The 24347-nt window shown below is 43.2% G+C and overlaps 2 protein-coding genes across 2 annotated transcripts in view; both read left to right on the top strand.

Annotated features, from left to right (window-relative positions):
- The window catches only part of nit2 (nitrilase family, member 2), a 27278-nt gene extending 9176 nt beyond the window's left edge, over positions 1-18102 (top strand). The window contains exons 3-11 of the mRNA XM_078232871.1: positions 3107-3225; positions 4422-4542; positions 6248-6336; positions 12385-12478; positions 13956-14030; positions 14510-14588; positions 15335-15433; positions 16479-16534; positions 17705-18102. Of these exons, the coding sequence (XP_078088997.1) occupies positions 3107-3225; positions 4422-4542; positions 6248-6336; positions 12385-12478; positions 13956-14030; positions 14510-14588; positions 15335-15433; positions 16479-16534; positions 17705-17796 (824 nt within the window). The 3' untranslated portion in view covers positions 17797-18102. The remainder of the gene's footprint in view (positions 1-3106; positions 3226-4421; positions 4543-6247; positions 6337-12384; positions 12479-13955; positions 14031-14509; positions 14589-15334; positions 15434-16478; positions 16535-17704) is intronic.
- Positions 18103-22185: 4083 nt separating this feature from the next.
- LOC144506074 (histone H2A-like) lies at positions 22186-22596 on the top strand. Its single transcript, XM_078231891.1, has one exon. The coding sequence runs from the start codon at positions 22186-22188 to the stop codon at positions 22594-22596; it is 411 nt and encodes a 136-aa protein (XP_078088017.1).
- Positions 22597-24347: the final 1751 nt, after the last annotated feature.

Below are 24347 nucleotides of genomic sequence, written 5' to 3'. Positions count from 1 at the left end.
ACCACTTTGTGGCCTCGCCCCCACCCCCAAACCTCTCCTCCTGCCCGACAACGCGCTGAGAACTCTGCTCTCCTCCAACATCGGCCTCATGGACACTCCCTACATCCTTCACCCAGTCTTCAGCTTTTTACTCCGGCAGTCACAGGCCTTTATCAGGTGAAACAGGGAATTCATGTTCCTTTCCGAATAATAAACTGTAACAAAAAGCCCAAACTTGAAAGGAAAATTAACAAATCAAATTAAAATGCAATTCCCAGGGATAAGGATGCATTTCAGTCCCACCGTTGCAAACTGGGCAAGGAAGGCCTCTCATGTATCAACGCAAGCTCCAGGGTCACTGGTAGCCAAGGAGGAGAGACAGGCGATCAAGTCAAACAACCTCCTTGACTTGTTGTCTGTTGCCAGATCTTTGGAGTCACCTTAGCCAGTCTGAGGAGCAGTGCCTTCAGCTGTCTAGACTCTAAACTCTGGAATGCCTCCGCTAGGCCTCCTTCTGCACTGTAGAGGTTCTATCATTCTCAGCCTCTATCTCTTTGTCCTTCTGTAAGGCTGTCCCTTCAAACCTACTACTTTAACCATGTTTTTACCCTCCCCTCCTAATACCACCATTTTAAGATTAGAGTTGATCTTTGGCTGATTGATGTGGAGTTGCCAGCGTTGGACTGGGGTAAGCACAGTAAGTAGTCTTATAACTACCAGGTTAAAGTCCAACAGGTTTATTTGGTAGCACGAGCTTTCGGAGCACTGCCCCTGATGAAGTTTTGTTTTGAAGATTTGTTTCAAAACAACTCTTCACCAATAGTAAAATGCCAGAGCACCATTTCCACTGACCTTCTTGGGAATAGATCCAGGGTTCTAAGTCAATGATAATGGAGAGGCAATGGCCTAGTGGTATTCTCGCTAGACTGTTAATCCAGAAACTCAGCTAATGGTGTGGGGACCCGGGTTTGAATCCCACCATGGCAGATGGTGGAATTTGATTTCAATAAAAAATATCTGGAATTAAGAATCTACTGATGACCATGAAACCATTGTCGATTGTCAGAAAAATCCATCTGGTTCACTAATGTCCTGTAGGGAAGGAAATCTGCTGTCCTTACCTGGTCTGGCCGACATGTGACCCCAGAGCCACAGCAATGTGGTTGACTCTCAACTGACCTCTGAAGTGGTCTAGCAACGACTCAAGTCGTTCAAGATGGCAGCTCACCACCATCTTCACAAGGGCAACTAGGGATGGGCAACAAATGTTGGCCCAGCCAGCCACGACCCATGTCCCAGGAATCAATTTTAAAAATTGCATTTTTACAGTGCTTTGAATAAGCAATGGCACGTCACAGGAGTGTAATCAGATATTTTTTTAAATGGGCCAAAGGTTATTAGAACAAATGACTAATATCTTGGTCAAAGAGGGAGGCTTTAAGAGGTGGAGAGGATAATGGAGGAAATTCCATAACTTAAGGCCTAGCTACTTGAAGAGTTGGTCGCCAGTGGTTGGCTAAAGCATAGAGGCCAGAATTGGAGGGTTGCAGAGTTCATGGAGGTCTGTGGGGCCTGGGGAGAAGGAAACTGTGAAACAATTTGACCACAAGGATGAGAATCTTTAGTTTTGAAGTTTTGGTGGACTGGGAGACATTGTAGGTTAGTTGAAGACAGAAGTAAACAGGTGAATATTGCAAGTTACGACACTAGCCAGTTTAATAGAATCATAGAATCCTCCAGTGCAGAAGGAGGCCATTCAGCCCATCGAGTCTGCAGCGACCACAGTCCCACCCAAGCCCTATTCCTGTAACCCCACACATTTACCTTGCTAATCCCCCTGACATTCGGGCCAATCAACCTAACCTGCACATCTTTAGACTGTGGGAGGAAACCGGAGCACCCGGAGGAAACTCACGCAGACACAAGGAGAATGTGCAAACTCCACACAGACGATGACCCCAAACTGGGAATCAAACATGGGTCCCTGGCGCTGTGAGGCAGCAGTGCTAACCACTATGCCACCGTGCCGCCCCTTTGAATTAACCTTTGAATGACCTTATTTCACATTTTACAACTTGGAAGGAATGTATAGACACTTTTTAGTTGGTGGCTTTTTAAACATGATTTAATGATACTCTTGACATTAAATACCACATCCACAGATGGTGTGAGCTACACCTTGGTAAATTTTCCAATATATTTTCTTAAATAGTATGTTTACACACTTAAAGATACAGACGATCTTAAAATATTAGGATAGAGAATAGGGTACAGAAAAGATTTACCAGGATGCTGCCTGGCATGGAGGGCATTAGCTATGAGGAGAGGTTGGAGAAACTTGGTTTGTTCTCACTGGAACGATAGCGGTTGAGGGGCGACCTGATAGAAGTCTACTAGATTATGAGAGGCATGGACAGAGTGGATAGTCAGAAGCTTTTTCCCCAGGGTGGAAGAGTCAATTACTAGGGGACACAGGTTTAAGGTGCGAGGGGCAAGGTTTAAAGGAGATGTACGAGGCAAGTTTTTTTTTACACATAGGGTGGTGGGTGCCTGGAACTCGCTGCCAGGGGAGGTATTGGAAGCAGACATGATAGTGACTTTTAAGGGGCGTCTTGACAAATACATGAATAGGATGGGAATAGAGGGATACGGTCCCCAGAAGGGTAGGGGGCTTTAGTTCAGTCGGGCAGCATGGTCGATGCAGGCTTGGAGGGCCGAAGGGCCTGTTCCTGTGCTGTAATTTTCTTTGTTCTTTCTGACGTGCTGCCTAAAACTAAAAAGCATATTTTAGTCTCCACAGTTGCCTGACCAAACAACAATTGAACTCAAATTGAGTTCAGCCTGTGTTTACTTAACTTTATGGCCTTAAAGGAATATGGCCCCATCTCAGCACAATAAATGCAGTGTGCACTGTATAACACTCTAGTACTTTACGAAGCAGTATATAATGTTAACAGGCCATGTTGACGTTAAAAATAAGTTGTTTTTCTCAGAGTGAAAAACGACAGTGAGTTGGCCTAACTGGAGATTCTGCGTTTGGAAGATCTAGGAATAGTTCGATAAGGGTTGGATATTGACCAAGTTATTTATTAACAACTGTTTGCTGTTCTTCTATAATTATTCCTAGAATTCCGCTTGGCTCTTATTCAACATGTGGTGTCACCCCTGAAAGCGAGTAACCTCAGCAAAGTTCGAACACTGGTGAAGGAAGCAGCACTGAAGGGGGCAAAGGTTGTGGCGCTCCCTGTAAGTAAAACAGATCAGTAACAAAGAAATGCAGTCGTTCCTCTTTCTGGTTGTATAATTTAACCCTTCCCAGCTGAAGTTGTTGTCAGACCTTTAGCTCAAAAGCGATGATCAGCCTTGATTTTATTGATTGGTGGAGCGGGCTCCAGGGATCTACTCTTGCTATTTCTTATGTTAAGAAACAAAGGGGTGTTCTAGCGAGACAGCATGGATTTAGATTGGTGCAGAGCAAATTTGAAACATTGATTGGGGATATTTCTTGCAATGACTGGCCTGCATGACAATGTGGTAGACGTTGTTCATAGTGCAGTTGAAATAAGATATGGGATCAGAATTAGGCCATTCAGCCATTGAGTCTGCTCCACCATGGCTGGTATGTTTCTCGGCATATTCTCCCACCTTTTTCCCATAACCTTTGATCCCCTTACCAATCCCAATACCAACTGTATGTAATTTTGACCAATTAGGACCTTAGATGGGCCTGCAGACCTTTTTGGGCGAAATAGCTTTGTCTCATCTTTGACATTTAACAAAGAACAGTACAGCACAGAAACAGGCCCTTCGGCCCACGATGTTGTGCCGAACATGACACCAAAGTAAACTAATCCTTTCTGCCTGCCCTTGGTCCCTATCACTCTATCCCTTGCCTATTCATGTGCTTATCTAACAGCCCTTTAAATGTCCCTATCGTATCTGCCTCCACCACCACTCTTGGCAACATGTTCCATGTCCTACCATTCTTCCTTGCACAAAAGGGAAGGATATCTGGTCAGACTCCAGAGCCACAGCAATGTGGTTGACTCTCAACTGCCCTCGGGCAACTAGCGATGGGCAATAAATGCTGGCCCAGCCAGCGATGCCCATGTCCCACGAATGAATAAAACAAAAATGAGGCAGATGGAGAAAAGGAGGGGGAAAAAAAAAATCTCTATTCTAGAAAACATCTCTGATGGTGAGTAAAAGAGATGATACAATCCAAGAATTCAAATGGTATTTGTAAACTGAACTTCCCTTTTGTGGATAAATAACATAATTCAGGCTCTTCTATTGTGATACAGCCTTGTAACGCGGTCATTTTTTTCTCGAGTACATTGCGGCAACCTTGAACTAAATTCAGAACATGGTTCTTTCAAATATTAAACATCTTGGATTCCCGAATGTCTGCCTTGAAATATTTCATGTATTTTAAATCACAGGAATGTTTCAATTCTCCCTATGGAACAAAGTATTTCCCAGAGTATGCGGAAAAAATTCCAGGGGAGTCGACCCAAGTGCTTTCTGATGTAGCAAAGGAGTACGCCGTGCATCTTATTGGAGGTAAATATGGGCCCACTGTTGGAAAGTTTAACGCAGGCTCCATGAAGAATCACTTCAATTGCTGCATTGCATTGTATGTATCTTGTTCAATCATTGCTGACTCGAACTTGGAAGCTACTATTTACACACTAAAGCGAAGGGAGTCAGTGGGCAGTCAATATTCCATCTCCCCCCTCCCCTCCCCCCCCCCCCCCCCCCCCCCCCCGCCACCCCCAACCAGGTGCATTAGGTTAAAATTATCTTATGACATTTATTAATGGTACAGAGAGAGAAATAGTCATAATAGAATTTATATTCAGCTGGCAAATTCTAAAAATGCCAAGCCGCAAATGAGCACTATTGTTATGACCATGTGTACTATAAAGCTGCTTTTGCTCCAGTTGTGTTTGTGACACATTCATAAAAATATTATGCATTTTTGACTATACTCCACATAGCTCAAATATTACAGAAATACATTTTCCTATGGGTCATCATATCGAGTTGCTCGAGTTAGTGGTAACCTCACCACTCAAGTCAAGGCCCACTCTTTGATTTGAGCGCATAATGCGGTTGGCGCTCTTTTTCCACTGCAGTTCTGAGTGAGGCCGTGTTTGGTGGTGTCATCTCTCGGGTAAGACACTGGGCAGAATTTAATAATGATGTGGAGATGCCGGCGTTGGACTGGGGTAAACACAGTAAGTAGTCTCACAACGCCAGGTTTGGTTTCCAAATAAACCTGTTGGACTTTAACCTGGTGTTGTGAGACTTCTTACAGAATTTAATAGTCAGGGAGGTGGGTCCATTCACTGGCTGGAAATCACTGGCTCAATCCTGCCTGAATCATTTCTGGAAGCTCTGATGATTAGGCCAATCAGGTAATCTGTGGCCTGTTGTCAGGGCTCACTGCTTCCTGCAGGGGGAGCTTTCCATCTCCAAGAGCTGCTGGCCAGAGGCAGGCAACTCTTGTGTACCAACAGTACCACTGGGAGCAGTGGTTACTGCTGGTACTACAGTAGGCCCCAGGAGGAGGAATGTCACTGGAGCCTCAGAACCCATTTTGAGACAGACTCACCAGGGAAAGCACTGGCGAGGAGTGGGAATGGATTAGTGTAAAGGGCAAGGAATTAGTTCCACAAGGACAGCACTTGCTGCTGGCAGATCCTTCCAGTGGGCATGGGACTCCTCCTTCTCCTCTCCCAAATCCTCCCTTTCCCTCCCCCAAGACCATCCTCAACTCTTTCCACCCCAAACTTAACTGGGTTAAATTCCCAGGAAGGCTCTCAACTCAAGCCTTCCCACCCCATTATACGACCTTGCCTGCATCCTACCCACTCCTGACGGACTGTAATGCTCCACTCAGTAGACCGAGTCTGGCAGCTCAGGTAGACATGCTGAAATGGAGCAGAAAGTCTTCCCAGTATCCAACATTACATCATTCTTTCCCTTGCTGTCTGCAGGACACTCTGTGATATAACAACAGTCACCGCACTGGACGCAATATGCTTTGGGATGTCTTGAGGATGTTGGTGCCTTACATAATTATTTTCTTCCTTATTCACATTTTTAACCAGTGATGACTTTTTTTAGTTATTTTATATTAAAACAGAGGAAGATATCGGGAAGCTTGTAATTTTAATTTGTATTTATAGAATTGTTTGATAGATTTGATACACTGTGGTCTTTGCCAGTGGCCGAATCTAAGCGGTTGCTTGTGTTCTTGCAGGCTCTATTCCAGAAGAAGATGGTGGGAAGTTCTACAACACGTGTACAGTGTTCGCACCAAATGGATCAATGTTGCTCAAGTACAGAAAGGTCCAAAATCTTTACTATTGGGCAGTGACTGGGTGGTGCAGTGGGTTAAAGAACTCCTCCTTCACTTTAACCTAAGCTTGCTACAGAGGGAGTACAGCGAAGGTTTACCAGGCTGATTCCTGGGATGGCAGGTCTGCCATATGAGGAGAGACTAAGTCGGTTAGGATTATGTTCACTGTTGTTTAGAAGAGTGAGAGGGGATCTCATAGAAACTTATAAAATTCTTACAGTATTAGACAGGGTAGATTCAGAAAGAATGTTCCCGACAGTGGGGGAATCCAAGAATTAAGGGGGTCATAGTTTGGGGATAAGGGGTAAACCTTTTAGGACTGAGGCGAGGAGAAATTTCTTCACCCAGAAGGTGGTGAATGTGTGGAGTGCATTACCACAGAATGTAGTTGAGGCCAAAACGTGTGATTTCAAGAAGAAATTAGATATAGTTCTTGGGGTTAAAGGGATCAAGGGAAATGGGGGAAGGTGAGATCAAGATATTGAATTCGATGATCAGCCATGATCAAGATGAATGGCGGAGCAGGCTCGAAGGGCCGAATGGCCTCCTCCTGCTTCTAGTTTCTATGAAGTTCTCCTTTCTCTCTCTCAAGTCCCAAAATGAAACATTGCTGAAGACTTTCCACCTAGTTTGGATGATTCGCCACGTTGAAGCACAAAAACTGCTCCTAATTCTACAGAGAGTTGGCAGAGTGTAAGAAATAGGAAATTCACACTATTGAATAACATCATTTTTCTCTCCTTTTTAAATAATTCCTAATTTGTGCTTCATTTAATCTTGAAGCTTACTCCCAGTGAGCTCTTGGGGGTATACGAGTGGATCACACAGTTATGATTCCTCCTTCCAATATCCCTTCTGCTTACAGGAAGACACCGCTGACTAAGCTGTGCATGTCCACTCAGTAAGGCTGACATTACGAGCCTGACATTGCATACCTGCATTCATCTTCACTTTGGCTCTGTCACTGTCATCACATCACTTTGAAAGATCCATGTTTTATGAAGCAAGGGTGATTTCCGAAAATTATCAGGCCACATTGCTGCAAATGATGTAAGATCTGTTTTATTCTGCATCTGCCTCGTTAGTACAGATGAGTGAATCGAAGCATTTTCCATTTTAACTTTCCTCGCCTCTAATGAGGACAGTTTGCATGTTCTCCCTGTGTCTGCATGTGTTTCCTCTGGATGCTCCGGTCCCTCCCATAGTCCAAAGATGTTAGGTTAGGTGGATTGGCCATGCTAAATTGCCCCTTAGTGTCTATAGGCTAGCACGATGGCACAGTGGTTAGCACTGCCGCCTCACAGAGCCAGGGACCCGGGTTCGATTCTCGGCTTGGGTCACTGTGTGGAGTTTGCATGTTCTCGCCGTGTCTGCGTGGGTTTCCTCCGGTGCTCTGGTTCCTCCCACAGTTCAAAGATGTGCAGGTTAGGTGGATTGGCCATGCTAAATTGCCCCTTAGTGTCTAAAGGTGTGTAGGGTAGGGGGATTAGCGGGGTAAATTGTTGAGTCAGTGCAGATTCACTGGCCTCCTTCTGTACTGTAGGGATTCTGTGATTCTATGACAACAGCTAAAAAGTTGTTACAATGCAACAAAAATGGTCAAGTTGGCATAGTTGATATTTTATGGTTTATAAACATGTGCAGGCATGAAAGATACTCTTCGGGCAGTTTCTCATTTTTCAGACAGATACACCAGGCGTTCACAGACTTTTCCCTCCCTAACAGCATGGTGGGTGTGCCTACACCTCAGGGACTGCAGCGGTTCAAGAGTGGAGCTCACCACCGACCTTCCCAGGTGCAACTAGGGATGGGCAATGAATGCTAGCCTAGCCAGCGACACCCACATCCCATAAACATAGAAACCCTACAGTACAGAAAGAGGCCATTCAACCCATCGAGTCTGCACCAACCACAATCCCACCCAGGCCCTACCCCCATATCCTTACATATTTACCCACTAATCCCTCTAGCCTACGCATTTCAGGACACTAAGGGCAATTTTTAGCACGGCCAATCAACCTAACCCGCACATTTTTGGACTGTGGGAGGAAACCGGAGCACCCGGAGGAAACCGACGCAGACACGAGGAGAATGTGCAAACTCCACACAGACAGTGACCCAAGCCGGGAATCGAACCCAGGTCCCTGGAGCTGTGAAGCAGCAGTGCTAACCACTGTGCTACCGTGCTAAATTCTGCTAAACTCAAATTGGTATTTTTCGTAAATAAATAGGTTGAGAAACTCCTAGCACTGTGTTACAGCACATATCTGTAGGAACTCCCCAAACCAGGTCCAAGTGGTGGCAGTTCCTTGTGTTTGCTGGCCTGTCCCAACACTTGACTCTAGAATATAGGCAGATACAGTCTGCGTTTGTACCTCTTTCAAAGCAGCAAAGAGCACGTGTGACGACTTGTGACGACTCTGCACCGATAAGAATAACCTCTTCAGCAAACAGTACTAACTGTGTCCTTGTTCAGACCGAGACAGTCATGTTATTACCCAGAAAAGTTCACTCACCTCAGTGCCAATGTTTTCTTTCCCAATACAGCAACTGAAGAGAATAAAATCCTGGTCTAGAAATTAAAACGCAGCTTAAATAGCAAATGATCATTGTGATGTCCATTCACAATTTACTAGACCTATCTATTTCAGTTCCAGAATTTATCATGATGAGATTTGAATTCAGTGTTTTGGGATGAAAAACATTCCTATTGCCATCGTATTCACTCATTTTTATTACTTTAAATTCTTATTTTTATTTTTGCACTTCTAAAATCTTGCTTCCCATCTTTTTTTCCAACCCCTACCCCACCCCACCTCACTAAGGACAACTGCCACATTCCTCAGGTTGTCCTTTGACACCCTGCATCTTTGTTTTGCCATTTACACATTCCGATTCTTAATGGACGCCCTTAGCACCATTCTCAGCCTTTATTATCACCACTTGGACGGCACAGTGGTCAGCACTCCTACCTCACAGCGCCAGGGACCCAGGTTCGTTCCCCAACTTGGGTCACTGTCTGTGCGGAGTTTGCACGTTCTCCTCGTGTCAGCGTGGGTTTCCTCCGGGTGCTCCGGTTTCCTCCCACAGTCCAAAGATGTGCAGGTTAGGTGGATTGGCCATGCTAAATTGTCCCTTAGTGCCAGGGGGATTATCTAGGGTAAATGCATGGGGTAATGGGGATAGAGCCTGGGTGGGATAGTGGTCGGTGCAGACTCGATGGGCCGAATGGCCTCCTTCTGCACTGTAGAATTCTATGATTTACATTCCCCCTGTCTTTTTGTCTATGCCATTCCTATCAGTTACAGACCCCAAACCCCCTCTCTTCACTCCCCCCCCCCCCCCCCCCCCCATATAAATCTGATTGATCCTTAGTTAACAATCAGGAATACTTGGCACCTGTATCCAAATCCAAATTGCAGAATTAAGAGAAACTTATGTTGTGACATTCAGTGTTGGCACAGCTCAGACATCCACGTTCGTTTTCAAATCTATTTGATGCTTCTTCCTGCTGAAGCTGTTTTTGAGACAAAGGCATACATAAAGAACGTATGCAACAAGTCAAAAAACATTTAGTGAGTTCTCGTTTTGGGTGAATTTGCTTGAAGATTTTAGAAACACGGAAGATAAGGGCCTTCGAGCCTGCTCTGCCATTTATTACGAGCATCCAACTCAATAGCCTAATCTTGCCTTTTCCCCCCCATAACATTTGATCCTATTCGCTCCAAGTGCTATATCTAGCTGTCTCTTGAATGTTTTTGGTATCAACTACTTCCTGTGGTAATGAATTCCACAGGCTCACCACTCTTTGGCTAAAGAAATATCTCTTCACCTCCGTCCTAAATGGTCTACCCTGAATCCTCAAACTATGACCCCTGGTTCTGGACACCCTCACCATCGGGAACATCCTCCCTGCATCTACCCTGTCTAGTCATGTTAGAATTTTATAAGTCTCTATGAGATCCCCCTCATTTGTCTGAACTCCAGCAAAAACAATCCTAACCTAGTCAATCTCTCCTCATACATCAGTCCCACCATCCCTGGAATCAGCCTGGTAAACCTTCGTTGCATTCCCTCGAGAGCAAGAACATCCTTCCTCGGAAAAGGAGACCAAAACGGCAAACAATACTCTAGGTGTGGCCTCACCAAGGCCCTGTATAATTGCAACAACACATCTCTGCTCCTGTACTCGAAACCTCTCGCAATGAAGGCCAACATACCATTTGACTTCTTTACTGCCTGCTGCACCTGCATGTTTACCTTCAGTGACTGGTGCACAAGGGCATCCTTTATCTTGCATTGTTTTAAAATTTACCTTTGAAAAATAATAAAATAATTTAGGATGTTTCCATTGAAGTGGAGCAGGACCAAGCTCAGTGTATATAGAACCATGTTAGAAATCTGCCAGGTAAAATGGCAGCTTAGATCAAAGAAGGAGCGGCACGGAGGCACAGTGGTTTGCACTGCTTCCTCACAGCTCCAGGGACCTGGCTTGGGTCACTGTCTGTGTGGAGTTTGCACAATTCTCTCCGTGTCTGCGTAGGTTTCCTCCGGGTGCTCCGGTTTCCTCTCACAGTCCAAAGATGTGCAGATTGAGTGCATTGGCCACGTTAAATTCTTCCTCAGTGTACCCGAACAGGCGCCAGAGTGTGGCGACTAGGGGATTTTCACAGTAACTTAATTGCAGTGTGAATGTAAGCCTACTTGTGACACTAATAAATAAAATCTTTACTTTAGAAGCTGCACTTTGTCTGAAGTCATAGACATGAAGTTTTGAAACCAATAATAAACAAACAGTTCAATTAAGACTGGATATCATTGTTCAAACTGATGGTGGGAGTGGGGAACACCTGAAGGCATGGTGGCACAGTGGTTAGCTCTGCTGCCTCACACAGCACCAGGGACCCAGGTTCAATTCCAGCCTTGGGTCACTGTCTATGTGGAGTTTGCACCTTCTCCCCATGGGTTTTCTCCCAAAGTCCAAAGATGTGCAGGTTAGGTGGATTGTCCATCTGAAATTGACCCTTAGTGTCCCAGAATGTGTAGGTGAGGGGTTTAACAGGGTAAGTGTGTCGGGTTACTGGAATAGGGCCTGGGTAAGCTGCTCTGTCCGAGAGTCGGTGCAGACTCAGTGGGCCGAATGGCCTCCTTCTGCACTGTGGGGATTCTATGATTAACGTTTAGATTAATGCTTGGATTTGAAAGGAGCAACAACTGTCCCACTTTTGCTGATGACTGAATCGTAGGCCCATATTTGGATCTTGCTTTCCCAGGATCTGAACGACAGAGATGCCAGTGTGGAATTGCCTTTGCCGGTCTTGAGTTTTGCCAGTGCTCACGTAGTATGAGGAATGATGCACAATTTAATATCTTCGGCCAACAGCAGTAAAATTTTAAAAATATATAGCAAGGCAAGTGTCTGTCCACAGGCACATATCACTGAATGAAACCGAGCAGATTAACCATTTCGAACATCAAAATATCTTCAGAAATTTGCAAGTTTGTTAATCACTAAAAAATGACCCACGTTTACAGAGGCACGATAGAAAGCATTCTTTCTGGTTGTATCACAGCTTGTGGCTCCTGTTCTGCCCAAGACCGCAAGAAATAACAAAAGGTCGTGAATGTAGCCCAATCCATCATGTATCCAGCCTCCCATCCATTGACTCTGTCTACACTTCCCACTGCCTCGGCAAAGCAGCCAGCGTAATTAATGACCCCATGCACCCCGGATATTCACTCCTCCACCTTCTTCCGTCGGGAAAAAGATACAAAATTCTGAGGTCACGTACCAACCGACTCAAAAACAGCTTCTTCCATGTTGCCATCAGACTTTTGAATGGACCTACCTCGCATTAAGTTGATCTTTCTCTACACCCTAGCTATGACTGTAACACTACATTCTGCACGCTCTTTTTCCTTCTCTATGAAGGGTATGTTTTGTCTGTATAGCACGCAAGAAGCAATACTTTTCACTGTATACTAATACATGTGACAATAATAAAGCACTAACTGCCCATGTTGTGTATTTGAATCAGATTCACCTGTTTGATATTGACGTACCTGGGAAAATCTGTTTCCGGGAATCTGAGACACTCTCTCCTGGCAACAAACTATGCACCTTTGATACCCGTGAGTAAAAACAGTGAGACCTTTGAATATATGATTCCATGCAAGGGCTGGAATTACACAAGTCTGTCCTATTTAAATTCGGAACAGTGTCACTTGTGCTGCAGTTGCTTGGTGTGAGATGCAATTTAATACCTATTATTTTTCACATGGAGATTTTCGATTAGATTGTTGGGTGAAACTCTCAAGTACAAGCCAACCTCCTGTTAAAAAGAGAGAAATTGGCTGGTGAGCAAATCATAGTGCCTGTATACTCGTTACCGAGGGTATTGGCAGATACCAAATTGTTAGTCTATTGTCCACCTTGTCAGTCAAGAAATCAAGCCATATGGAAGGTTTAAAGTAATTGTTTTAAAAACAGATGTGAACATGATAAATTAAACATTTCAATTGGGTTTTCAGTTTAAGCTTTAATTTATCTATCTATATCCAATTAGCTGTAACCATCACGTGTGAACACTCCATAATTCCTGTTAATTGGGCGGCACAGTGGTTAGCACTGCTGCCTCATAGCGCCAACGACCTGGATTCGATTCCTGGCTTGGGTCACTGTCTGTGCACAGTCTGCACGGGTTTCCTCGGAGTGTGCCGGTTCCCTCCCACAGTCTGAAAGTGCTGGTAAGATGCATTGGCTATGCTAAATTCTCTCCCAGTGCACCCGAACAAGCACCGTGTGGCGACTAGGGGATTTTCACAGTGACTTCATTGCAGTGTTAATGTAAACCTACTTGTGACACTAATAAATCATAATAAACACTAATAATTCCCATTGCAAACAATGGCTTGTGATTCTTGCTGAATGTCAGTGGTTTCTACAAATCCTATCCGTCCCCTCTTTGGTCTCTGCCATCCAAAAGCTGGCATTCCGCTGCGGATAAGATACTATCCAAGGACAGGATTCCAGATGTGCTCAGGAACTTCACACAATAGAGTATCACAGTTCACATAAAACCATTCTCTGCATAAAAACATCTGGCGTCAGTACTCAGTTACTAGATATGTGACAATGCTGGACATTATTTTCCCACTGGTCTATTTCCCTCTTTTACACCCACTTCACTGAAGTAGTCAGACTGCATTTTAAATCTTCCCTAATAGGTTTGAAAGAGACTCGGAACTTGCTGTGTGGACAATTGTAAATATGAATTCATGCTAATATATATTTACACATGGGGTGTTTATAAAGTCCTTGTACAACTTTAACTTTGGATGTGAATGATTGAAGTGAACTGTATATGAATCACAATTTAGAGTCTTTTAACACCAATACGGCTAATGTTTTTCAATTCCAATGCTGAAAATGATTGAAATGGTGACAGTAGAGAAAAAGGTAAATTGTGTGTTAGGCTTGGCAGAATTGAAGTTTATGACAATATTAAACAAATGAATTGAGCTGTCATGCCATTTACAGCCACACACACACACTAAAATCATGCTTGGTCATGCCTTAATCATTTTTTATCTTTATCTCTCTTTGCAGCCTACTGCAAGATTGGGATTGGGATCTGTTATGATTTGAGGTTCGCAGAACTTGCTCAAATTTACACCAAAAGAGGCAAGTAAAAGAGGAATTATGTTGTGCAGTGTAAAGCTATTATGTGCCCAAGTGTTGACTTCCTCCTTGCAGTTCAATGATGTATGGTCAAACGTGTTGTCTTTTAGGCGAGATGTTAAATTGAAGCTTTGTTCGATCTCACATACCGATGTATAAGATCCTGTGGCGAGGTCTCAGTTATCAGGACAGTCAGTTGGACGGTTGCCCAAGACAGTATTTGCTCCTCTATCTAGAGATATGGGTGAATGCCAGCAGTTTGTCCTATGCTGTGAGCTAGGTATCATGAGGACGCTAAGCTGAAATGGTGAATAAAGCCCCTGTAGCTGTTTCTCGATCATTGCTGCTGATGTAACTGGTGTTCCTCTTCCCCTCTTTGGTAGCTGCCAACTATTTAGCGACCATCAGTGAGCTCTTGTATTAAAATTATTGTGGGTCAGCTGTTACAAAACTACATTTTTTTTAAAAAATGTACTCTGCAGGCTGCCAACTTCTAGTTTATCCTGGAGCATTCAACATGACAACAGGCCCAGCCCATTGGAAACTCTTACAAAGAGCAAGGTACATGGCAACAAATACCTGTGTGGATTGCAAGAGGGAATAGAGGTGGTCATTTTATTTTTTAAGCAAGGATTAAAATAATAGTAAATCTTAAGAAGTGATGAATTATAAACTTTTAAGACTTATTTAATGGCACAAAACAACCAGTTTAACAAGATTACTAGTGTGCAATTATATGTACTTAATATGGTGATCATGTTGTTCAAAGTAACCCCCATTTTTAATGAGAACGATGGAATTACTTGATGTTCCCATGTTGGATTCATAGTCAGTACTTTTTTTAAAAAATTGAAAACATTGTAAAATTGGAGTCAAAACTGAACATGTTGGAAATGTGGAAGGTTCAGCAGGAAAGATTAATTAATCTTTAGGGTAAAGACACTGGGCAGGATTTTCCAACCACGCTCACCCCAAAACTGGAAAATTCTGCCCGAGGTCAACAGATCTTTGCATGGTCCCTTGTCCCATATCCTTCCCCGCCTGCCTGCCCACCCACCCACCCACCTACCTGATTTTGGTGGCAGGCAGGACAAGAAAATTCCCCCCACTTTGTCAGAACTGGAAGCTAAAAGATCAGAGAACTCTTTAATAATGTAACAATGGTGGGGAGAGCACCAAGCAGGGGAACTGGTGTACTTCTTAGTTCATGTAGTCTAACATTATAGATCTACAATGCTTTTTAGATCCTGTAGAAATTTACAATAAATACTGCATTTTTGTTAAATTGCTTTTTTATCTGTTAACAGGGCTGTTGACAATCAGGTGTATATAGCAGCAGTATCACCTGCGCGAAATGAGAATGATTCCTACGTGGCATGGGGCCACAGCAGTATAGTAAACCCTTGGTACGTATTTCACGATAATTGTGGACAAGAAAAGTCATTCGGTCTGTTTTAACTCATCCAGAAATTACCTCCCATTGCAGCATTTGCTTGTTTCTTACACAATTCTAGAGTTTTGCCTCTATTAAGGGCAGTGCGTGTCCAAATGCAGCAAGACCTGGACATTACCCAGGCTTGGGCTGACAGGAGACAGGTAACATTTGTGCTACACATGTGCCAGTCAATGACCATCTCCAACAAGTGAGAATCCAACCATTGCCCCTTGACATTCGATGGTGTCACCATTGCTGTATCCTCCACTAACACGTCCTGGGGGCTTAACCATTGACCAGAACTGGACTAGCCATATAAATACTGTAGCTACAAGAGCAGGTCAGAGGCAAGAATCTTGCAGCAAGTAACTCGCCTCCTGACTCCCCAAAGCCTGTTCACCATCGACAAGACAAGTCAGGAGTGCAATGGAATACTCTCCATTTGCCTCAATGACTGCAGCCCCTACAACTAGATACCAATCTGAGCAAAGCAATCTGCTTGATTGGCATTCCATCCACAAACATTCAGTCCCTCCACCATGGACATAGTAGAGACAAATCTACATGATGGACTACAGAAACTCAACAAGGCTTTTTAGGCAGCACCTTCCAAACCCACGGCCGCTACCATCTAGAAGAAAAAAGGCACCCGGAAGGTCCCCTTCAAATCACTCACCATCCTGAATTGGAAATATACCAGCGTACCTTTTCTGTTGCTTGGTCAGAATCCTGGAACTGCCTCCCTAACAACACTGTGGATGCACCTACACCACCTGGACTGCAGTGGTTCAAGAAGGCAGCTCATCACCACCTTCAAGGGCTATTGGTGATGGGCTATAAATGCTGGTCTCGCCAGCAAAGCCCACATCTCTTGAATGAATTTTTAAAAAGCTGTCTAGAAGTTCATTCCATTTTTAATTGTCCACTTTTATAAACATTAATTTTAGAAAAACAATTTTGCTTATCAAGCACCTAAAATCAGACATTTTATGTGCATCTGTTTCTTGTCTTTTCAGGGGAGAAGTGATAACCAAAGCTGGTCCTGAGGAGACCATTGTATATGCAGATATAGGTAAGATTCTGCTGAAAAGCTTACCTCGTATCAGATTTATAATTAAATATGTAGGAAAAAACATCCCTCTCCTTTATTGCTTTTCTTACCTAATTCTTCAATCTGGAGGGATAGATGATCTATGCTCAGTTTGTGGTCAGTACTTTGATGTGAAAAAATGGATCAGTTTGATCCCCCTTTTCAGCCTCTTGCTTGTTCACGCTCTTTCTGGTCTCTAGAGGGTGGGTCTTATCTTAAAGTTGAAAGTTTAGTGTCACAAGTAGGCTTACATTAACACTGCAATGAAGTTACTGTGAAAATCCCCTAGCCGCCACACTCCGGCACCCGTTCGGATACACTGAGGGAGAATTTAGTATGGCCAATCCACCTGGCCCCCACATCCTTGGATAGTGGGAGGAAACCGGGGCACCTGGAGGAAACCCACACAGACACGGGGAGAACGTGCAGACTCTGCACAGACAGTGACTCCAGCCGGGAATCGGACCCAGGTCCCTGGCGCTGTGAGGCAGCAATTGGATTGCAATTGTGAATTCCTAATTTTCCCTTCTGCTCTCCTCAAGATGACTTGTAGATCCTCAGTCACTTGGTAGCCCTCCCTCCTATACCTTACCTTGTAGTCATGTTCACTTCAAGTGAATAATTGCCAATAGGCCTTTTCAACAGTGACTACATTTCAAAAGTACTTAATTGTTTTATAAATTGGCTCTTTTTTAATTTACACTTTGATAAAATAAGAAAGTTGCTTTATTTTTAATTAAGCATTTGTCCCAAGAAACATGCTTCTTAGAAAATATATATTTACAGTGTTATATACAATACTTTGAATTTATAATTTGAAATTCCATTCCAGCAAACCTCTGAAACCCTGCGACCCCCAGAGTTCTCTGTACTTTGTCCTGCCAGACAAATATTTACCTCAGAAACATGTACTGGATGTGATCATTTAAGATTACTTTTGAATTTAGCTTTCGTCATTATATCAGTTTCAAATGTTGCAGTAAGTGGCAAATAAAAATGGCTCACACCACTCTTCTCTGAAGCAGATATATACCCAAGAAACCCTAACTAATACAGCTGGTTATGTTCTATTCAGGAAGACATTGTATTATTTCCTCAGACAGACACTGCATTGAAATTTAAATTTTGCGTATTCCATTTTCCTCTGAACAGATTTGAAATATCTTTCGGACATCCGTCAACAGATACCAATTCTCAAGCAGAAACGCAATGATCTCTACAGCGTTCAGGCTGTGCAAGATTGAGTATCATAACCTTGCAATCGGTCGGGTCCTTCAGTCAGTTGCAGTTCACGGAATCACAAATCTTCCAGTCGCCTCAAGAATTTCTTTATAGACTTTAAAACTGTAAATGCGCAAAACATCAGTTTTTCTATATATAGAGTGATGGATTATTAAGAGGGAATTGTAATAAAATCTTCAGTTTTAAATGACATAAATTTCTCATGAAATTTTTAAAAATTTAAAACAAATTTGTTCAGGGGACAGTGCAGTGTGGAGGTGTCTAAAAGGCAATAATATTGACACAATAAACTGCAACATTGAAGTCCGCGTGGTTGATCGTCATTGAAACACTGAAATCTGGTCCCTTTTATAAGAATTTTAAAACAAAATTAGACCACCTTCAAACATTACCGACGTAGATTTGAGGATACACTTTTACAAGGAGAGAAACATCAAGCTATGATTAAAAGCTGATATGTAGGGCCTGCTAAATCACCAAGGCCTCAGATCATGTTGGTGGACATGGACAACTACTAAGGTTTTCTTGCTGGAGAAAATGTCACCAATCAGCAGGAAGTAACCAGCTTTTAAAAATAAATTTGGACAGAAAATCATGTCTGACACTTGGTGGATAATCCAAGAGGTGCAATAAAATCTTTTAGCTAGATTGGCTGAATGCTCTTCCTCTATGTCTCCAACAAAACTACTGCTGATATGATTGTCAGTTGGCTGCAGTTATTAGTCCATTCTTACCACTAGCGAAGGGCATCTTCCCAAAGTCTTCACCAACATGTTTGTGCTTGAATGAGCGGCACGGTGGCTAGCACTGCTGTCCCACAGCACCAGGGACCTGGGTTTGATACCAGTCTTGGGAGACTGTGTGGAGTTTGCACATTCTCACCATTTCTGCATGGGTTTCCTCTGGTTTTCACCCACAGTCCAAAGATGTGCAGGTTAGGTTGATTGGCTATGCTAAATTGTCCCTTAGCATCCCAAGATGTATACGTTAGCATGGTAAATGCACGGGATTATGGGGAAAGGGCTTGGGCAAGATGTTCTGTTGGAGAGTTGGTGCAGACTCGATGGGCTAAATAGTCTCCTTCCGCATTGTAAAGATTCTACGAATCAGTGAACTTACAGAATCCCTTCAAAAGATTCCCAAAACCAGTGGGAACATTTGTGACACATGTTCCCAGACTGTTCCAATAGCCTGCTTGAGTGAGGTCCCATCTACTCAATAGCCACATTTCCCTCCATTATTATGTTTATGGTGTGGGGCTGGGATGTCAGGGTAGGTGATCAACTAGTCTGGATTCTGTACTTTAACTTTTGTTTTAAGACTTTCCTACAGTCTGTTTGACCTTACAATTCAGGAGCACTTGGGATAATTGATTCCCCCACCCCCCAGTGCACATCTCATCATTATTTGGTGTCCCATGCTGTCCATAATGCAGGCAGCTGCGCTTCTGCCTAACTCAAGTGGGCTAGTGACAGTTGTTATGAAGGGGGAGGTTGATCTCCTCTCTAAGAACTAACACTCAACCAAAGAGAAGTACCTCACTTCATAATCTGTTAAAGAGTGTGAGAGATGGGGTACAATCTGCTCTTCAGCAACTTTTAGTCATTAAATCAAAATAACTACCCGAGACTCTCTCTGTAAAAGCAACAAGTAACACTTTATTTATTAACTAAGTGAACAGGTTAACTAAACTAGTAATAAACCAAATAAAACACTATTCTAATGGAATGCTGTTTAGATAAATACAGTTCCCACTTATTAACAAAAAAAAAATTGAATTTTTAGTTACTCTCAAAACATGACCAGGTTTTATCTTCCAGAATCTTCTGTCTATACTATTGAGATGAGGCTTTCTTTTAAGACATAAATGTAGCTGTTACACTGGCCGACATTAGTTACTGGCTGTCTCTCTCTGAAGCTGTGATAGAGGCAGTTGCTGGCTGACTCTCTGGAACTGGGAGCTGGATGTTACACCTCTGATGACATAGCAACATCCCCACAATAGGATTGGTTTACAGTTAACCAAACATCAAATTCAAATCTGATAGGCTGCTGTTATTCAAATGCCTAGTTTAAACTGATTGTTTTCTGTTCTCTTGACAACACTATTGCCTAGCCTCTTGATACAATGTTTTACTCCACGCTCTCTGTGTACTTGCATTTGCACCTGCATCTCTTTTTTTAAAAAAATACAATTTTTTAAGTAGAACTATGAAATGCTTTCTTTTAACATTTTACAATTTTTTATAATTTTACAAACACCAACTTCTAACATTCTACTCAACTTCGCAACACAGTGATGTTCTATCAATACAGTTGATCTACTGGACTCACCTTGTTCCATTAAGAGGACAAATGTACAAGAACATTTCTCCTTGCATGAACTCAAATGCCTGGAACAGTCTTGACTATGGACATACTATTCTTTGCAGACTTTCTAAACTCTTCCCCCTGACAATATGAACCAAAACTTTCCCATATGGAGGAAGTAAGGGATATTACATGTTGCATATTTCTATATTTTGCCTTTAAATACAAGTGGGGAATATGACATTAATTTGGTGTGGGAAATCTCTATAATCTCTCCCATCAAACCATATATAATTTAATTTGCACAAACCTGCTCTTTCCACTAATACTCCATTTTTCATTCTCCATACTAATTTTTGCAGATGGCTGCATCCTTGAGCACTGCAACTCTCATTCCTGTTCAGTAGTCCTGTGATGGCATTCTGTAATAACGATCAGACATCAGCATTGTTTTTCATGTTTACCTTGAAGAAGCCAATGTTATGAACCTTTAAGCTCCTCTCCCAAGCTGCAAATACACCATTCACATTACCTGTGGCATATTGTGAGTGCAGTTGAACAGAGGGATCTGGGAATACAGGTACAGAATTGCCTAAAAGTGACGTCACAGGTGGATAGGGTCGTAAAGAGTGCCTTTGGTACATTGGCCTTTATAAATCGGAGTATCGAGTATAAAAGTTGGAGTGTTATGGTAAGGTTATATAAGGCATTGGTGAGGCCGAATTTGGAGTATTGTGTACAGTTTTGGTCACCTAGTTACAGGAAGGATGTAAATAAGATTGAAAGAGTGCAGAGAAGGTTCACAAGGATGTTGCCGGCACTTGAGAAGCTGAGTTACAGAGAGAGATTGAATAGGTTGGGACTTTATTCCCTGGAGCGTAGAAGATTGAGGGGAGATTTGATAGAGGTGTATAAGATTTTGATGGGTATAGATAGAGTGAATGCAAGCAGGCTTTTTCCGCTGAGGCTAGGGGAGAAAAAAACCAGAGGGCATGGGTTAAGGGTGAAAGGAGAAAAGTTTAAAGGGAATATTAGGGGGGGCTTCTTCACGCAGAGAGTGGTGGGAGTGTGGAATGGGCTGCCGGATAAAGTGGTAAATGCGGGGTCACTTTTAACATTTAAGAAAAACTTGGACGGGTTCATGGATGAGAGGGGTGTGGAGGGATATGGTCCAAGTGCAGGTCAGTGGGACTAGGCATAAAATGGTTCGGCACAGACAAGAAGTGGCCAAAAGGCCTGTTTCTGAGCTGTAATTTTCTATGGTTCTATGGTTCTATTGCTGCTCCGTCAGCCATCAAGTGCTTTTTGCTCTATTGTACTTACTGAGTACTTGTAGGACCTTATTGTTAAACTGGTTTATTCAGTTGCATATTCGATATGGCAGCCCTGCCATCCCAGGAATCAACTTGGTAAACGTTGATACACTCCCTCTATAGCAAGGCACCCTTCTTCAGATAAGGACACCAAAACTGCACACAATACTCCAGGTGTGGCGTGGCCTCACCAACACCCTATACAATTGCAGTAATAATCACAATAACAAAATCTGTTTCAATATTTTCATTACAGTTTAAATAAAAACCTCCATTCTTAAAATTACAAAGCTAATTCCATTCCTTGCTTGCTCCAAAAACCAAATTGCAACTACATCCAATTTCGCGGTCCCCACAAGAGACAAATAACATTCAAGGTGACAAAATAAGGCATCGTTGAAAGTTCAATTGAAGTTTATTGGGTAGTTTATTAAACCCGTGGACTTTAACAATGGAATTACCTAAAATTCCATTTAGCAGAATGTAACAGCAAAATGTTTGATTTCTAATTCCCGCGTTACCGAGGGAAGGTTGTTGACTAATCAGTTTCAGTAATCCTGATTTTAGGGTTCACTTCAAGGGGGACTTGACAATTCTCTCAGCCCTCAGTGAACAATTTAATGATTCTAAAGACAGGTTATTGGGTGACTAATAGACCTCTTGGAAGCTGGGTTGAGTTGGAGCACTATTTAAGCATCTATGTGAGCTTTGGGCTGGTGTATCTCCTCTGTCGCTAAGGGGTAGTTTAAGCAGAGTAACTAGCTAGCAATGGCAGCTCGGGGCCAAGTTATGGATAAGCCCAAGAACGGGCCGAAATCTCGCTCCTCCAGGTCGGGTTTGCAGTTCCCAGTTGGCCGAGTGAATCGCTTGTTGAAGAAGGGGAATTACGCGGAGAGGATTGGGGTCGGGGCATCGGTTTACCTAGCGGCTGTGCTGGAATACCTGGTGGCTGAGTTAGTGGAATTAGCCGGAGCCGCCGCCAGCGACAACCAGAAGCGGAGGATCGCCCCTCGCCACATCCAGCTGGCGGTGAGGAATGATGCTGAGCTGTTCCGGTTCCTGGGAGATGTCACTATTCCCCAGGGAGGAGTGCTGCCAAACATCCAGCCTCAACTCCTGCCCAAGAAAACAGCCAAGGGCGCCGGAGCATCGCAGGATGTCGGCTCCTTGGAATTTTAACGCTGCAGACTCTTCTCTTAACGCACTTTTAACATCACTGACTCGCTGGTAGCCTGTTTTTTTTTAAAAAAAGCTGACTTTAATATCTCCCAGAAAGGCTGACATCTGCCCAGTGATCACTTTCTGGATTGTTACTGAACTTCCAAACTGGCCCGAGTGTTAGTGAGACGTAAGGTGGACACTGCTTTGCTGTGTTTAGGTTTTAACTTTGATCTTGTCTCCAATATTGAATAAAGGTGACTTTTTTTAAGTCCTGACTCCACTCCATTCACTGCACAGTTTGATGCATGGAATATTTTATTGTTTGGTTTCAAATAGAGGGTGGTGAGTGTCTGGAATAAGCTGCCAGAAGTAGTAGTAGAGGCTGGTACAGTTTTGTCTCGAAGTGTTTAGACCGATGGGTATAGAAGGATATGGGCAAAACGCAGGCAATTGGGAATAACTTGGGGGTTTTAAAAGAGTGGCATAGACAAGTTGGGCTGAAGGGCCTGTTTCTATGCTGAACACCTCTACGACTCAATGGTTGGTTCCATATTAAGTTGGAATTCTTCTATCTTTACTCGAAGGGAACTTCCTGAGTATTTTCTACTACCCAATTTGTTCATGAGGACCATTTCACTGTGTACGTGGTTGGTGAGTCCATATTTTTTTTGCAACTTCTTGATAAGGGCACTGCTGCCCCCACAGTGCCAGGGACCTGGGTTCAACTCTTGGCTTGGGTCATTGTCTGTGTGGAGTTTGCACGTTTGCCCTGTGTCTGGGTTTCCTCCGGGTGCTCTGGTTTCCTCCCTCAGTCCGAAAGATGTGGTGACTGGGGGAATTTCACAATAACTTAATTGCAGTGTTAATGTAAGCTTTACTTGTCACTAATAAATAAACTTTAATTTAGGAAAAAAATGGTTAAACTTAAATTAAATCTCCATGTCAGAGCAGGTGACTAAAATGAGGTCACACGACACCAGGTTATAATCCAACAGGTTTATTTGAAATAATCAGTGGTCTGAAAGCTTGCAATTTCAAACAAGCCTGTTAGATTATAACCTGGTGTCATGTGACCTTGCATCTTGTCTGCCTCAGGCCAAACTGGCATCTCCACATCGAGTAAAGTTGATCCAGATGGTGGGAGGAGAACCCAGACACTTGTTGTTCCAGGAGGCAGTCTCCCTGTTCAATGAAGGTCTGGTTAACGGCCGGCAAGGTGACCCTGGAGAAAGTCTTTGCTCTTGTCCAATAGGTATGAGTTTAGCCTCTATAAAATGAGGGAGAAGTCTGCAGAGTGGTTGAACAGGTTGACTGGTGTTAGTACATGAGGCCATGAGTGAAAAGGAATGTGGTAAACAGTTCTCTAGTTCCAATGCTGTAAATCTCAAATAACCAGAAACCCACCAGGCCTTTGCAGGAGAGAAACAGACTTGTTGTTCCGTGCCCTTTGGGTACTGCAGGGGTTGGGGTGCGTTCTTGACCCTGATAATCACATTTTGTTTTTAAGTTTCCTTTGTACTTTGATTTTTGTTCGGGCTGTTCCCCCTCCTTTTGGGGAGCTGCCCCTTTTTTTACTTTGTCCTGACTTAATTTGAGTTTGTTTATTTTGTTTGACCTAGAGGCCAGCATTTTCTGTTATTCTACCAAGTGATCTACTAGAGTCATGGTTGGACTTTAACCTGGTGTTGTGAGACTTCTTACTGTGCTTACCCCAGTCCAATGCCGGCATCTCCACATCAGGATTCCCCATGACATGGGAGGCTCTAGAG

This window comes from Mustelus asterias, chromosome 17 (genome assembly GCF_964213995.1).
Source record: "Mustelus asterias chromosome 17, sMusAst1.hap1.1, whole genome shotgun sequence".
NCBI classification, from domain to species: Eukaryota; Metazoa; Chordata; class Chondrichthyes; order Carcharhiniformes; family Triakidae; genus Mustelus; species Mustelus asterias.
The sequence above is the reverse complement of the archived record's forward strand: the minus strand, read 5'-3'. Positions and strand labels throughout refer to the sequence as shown.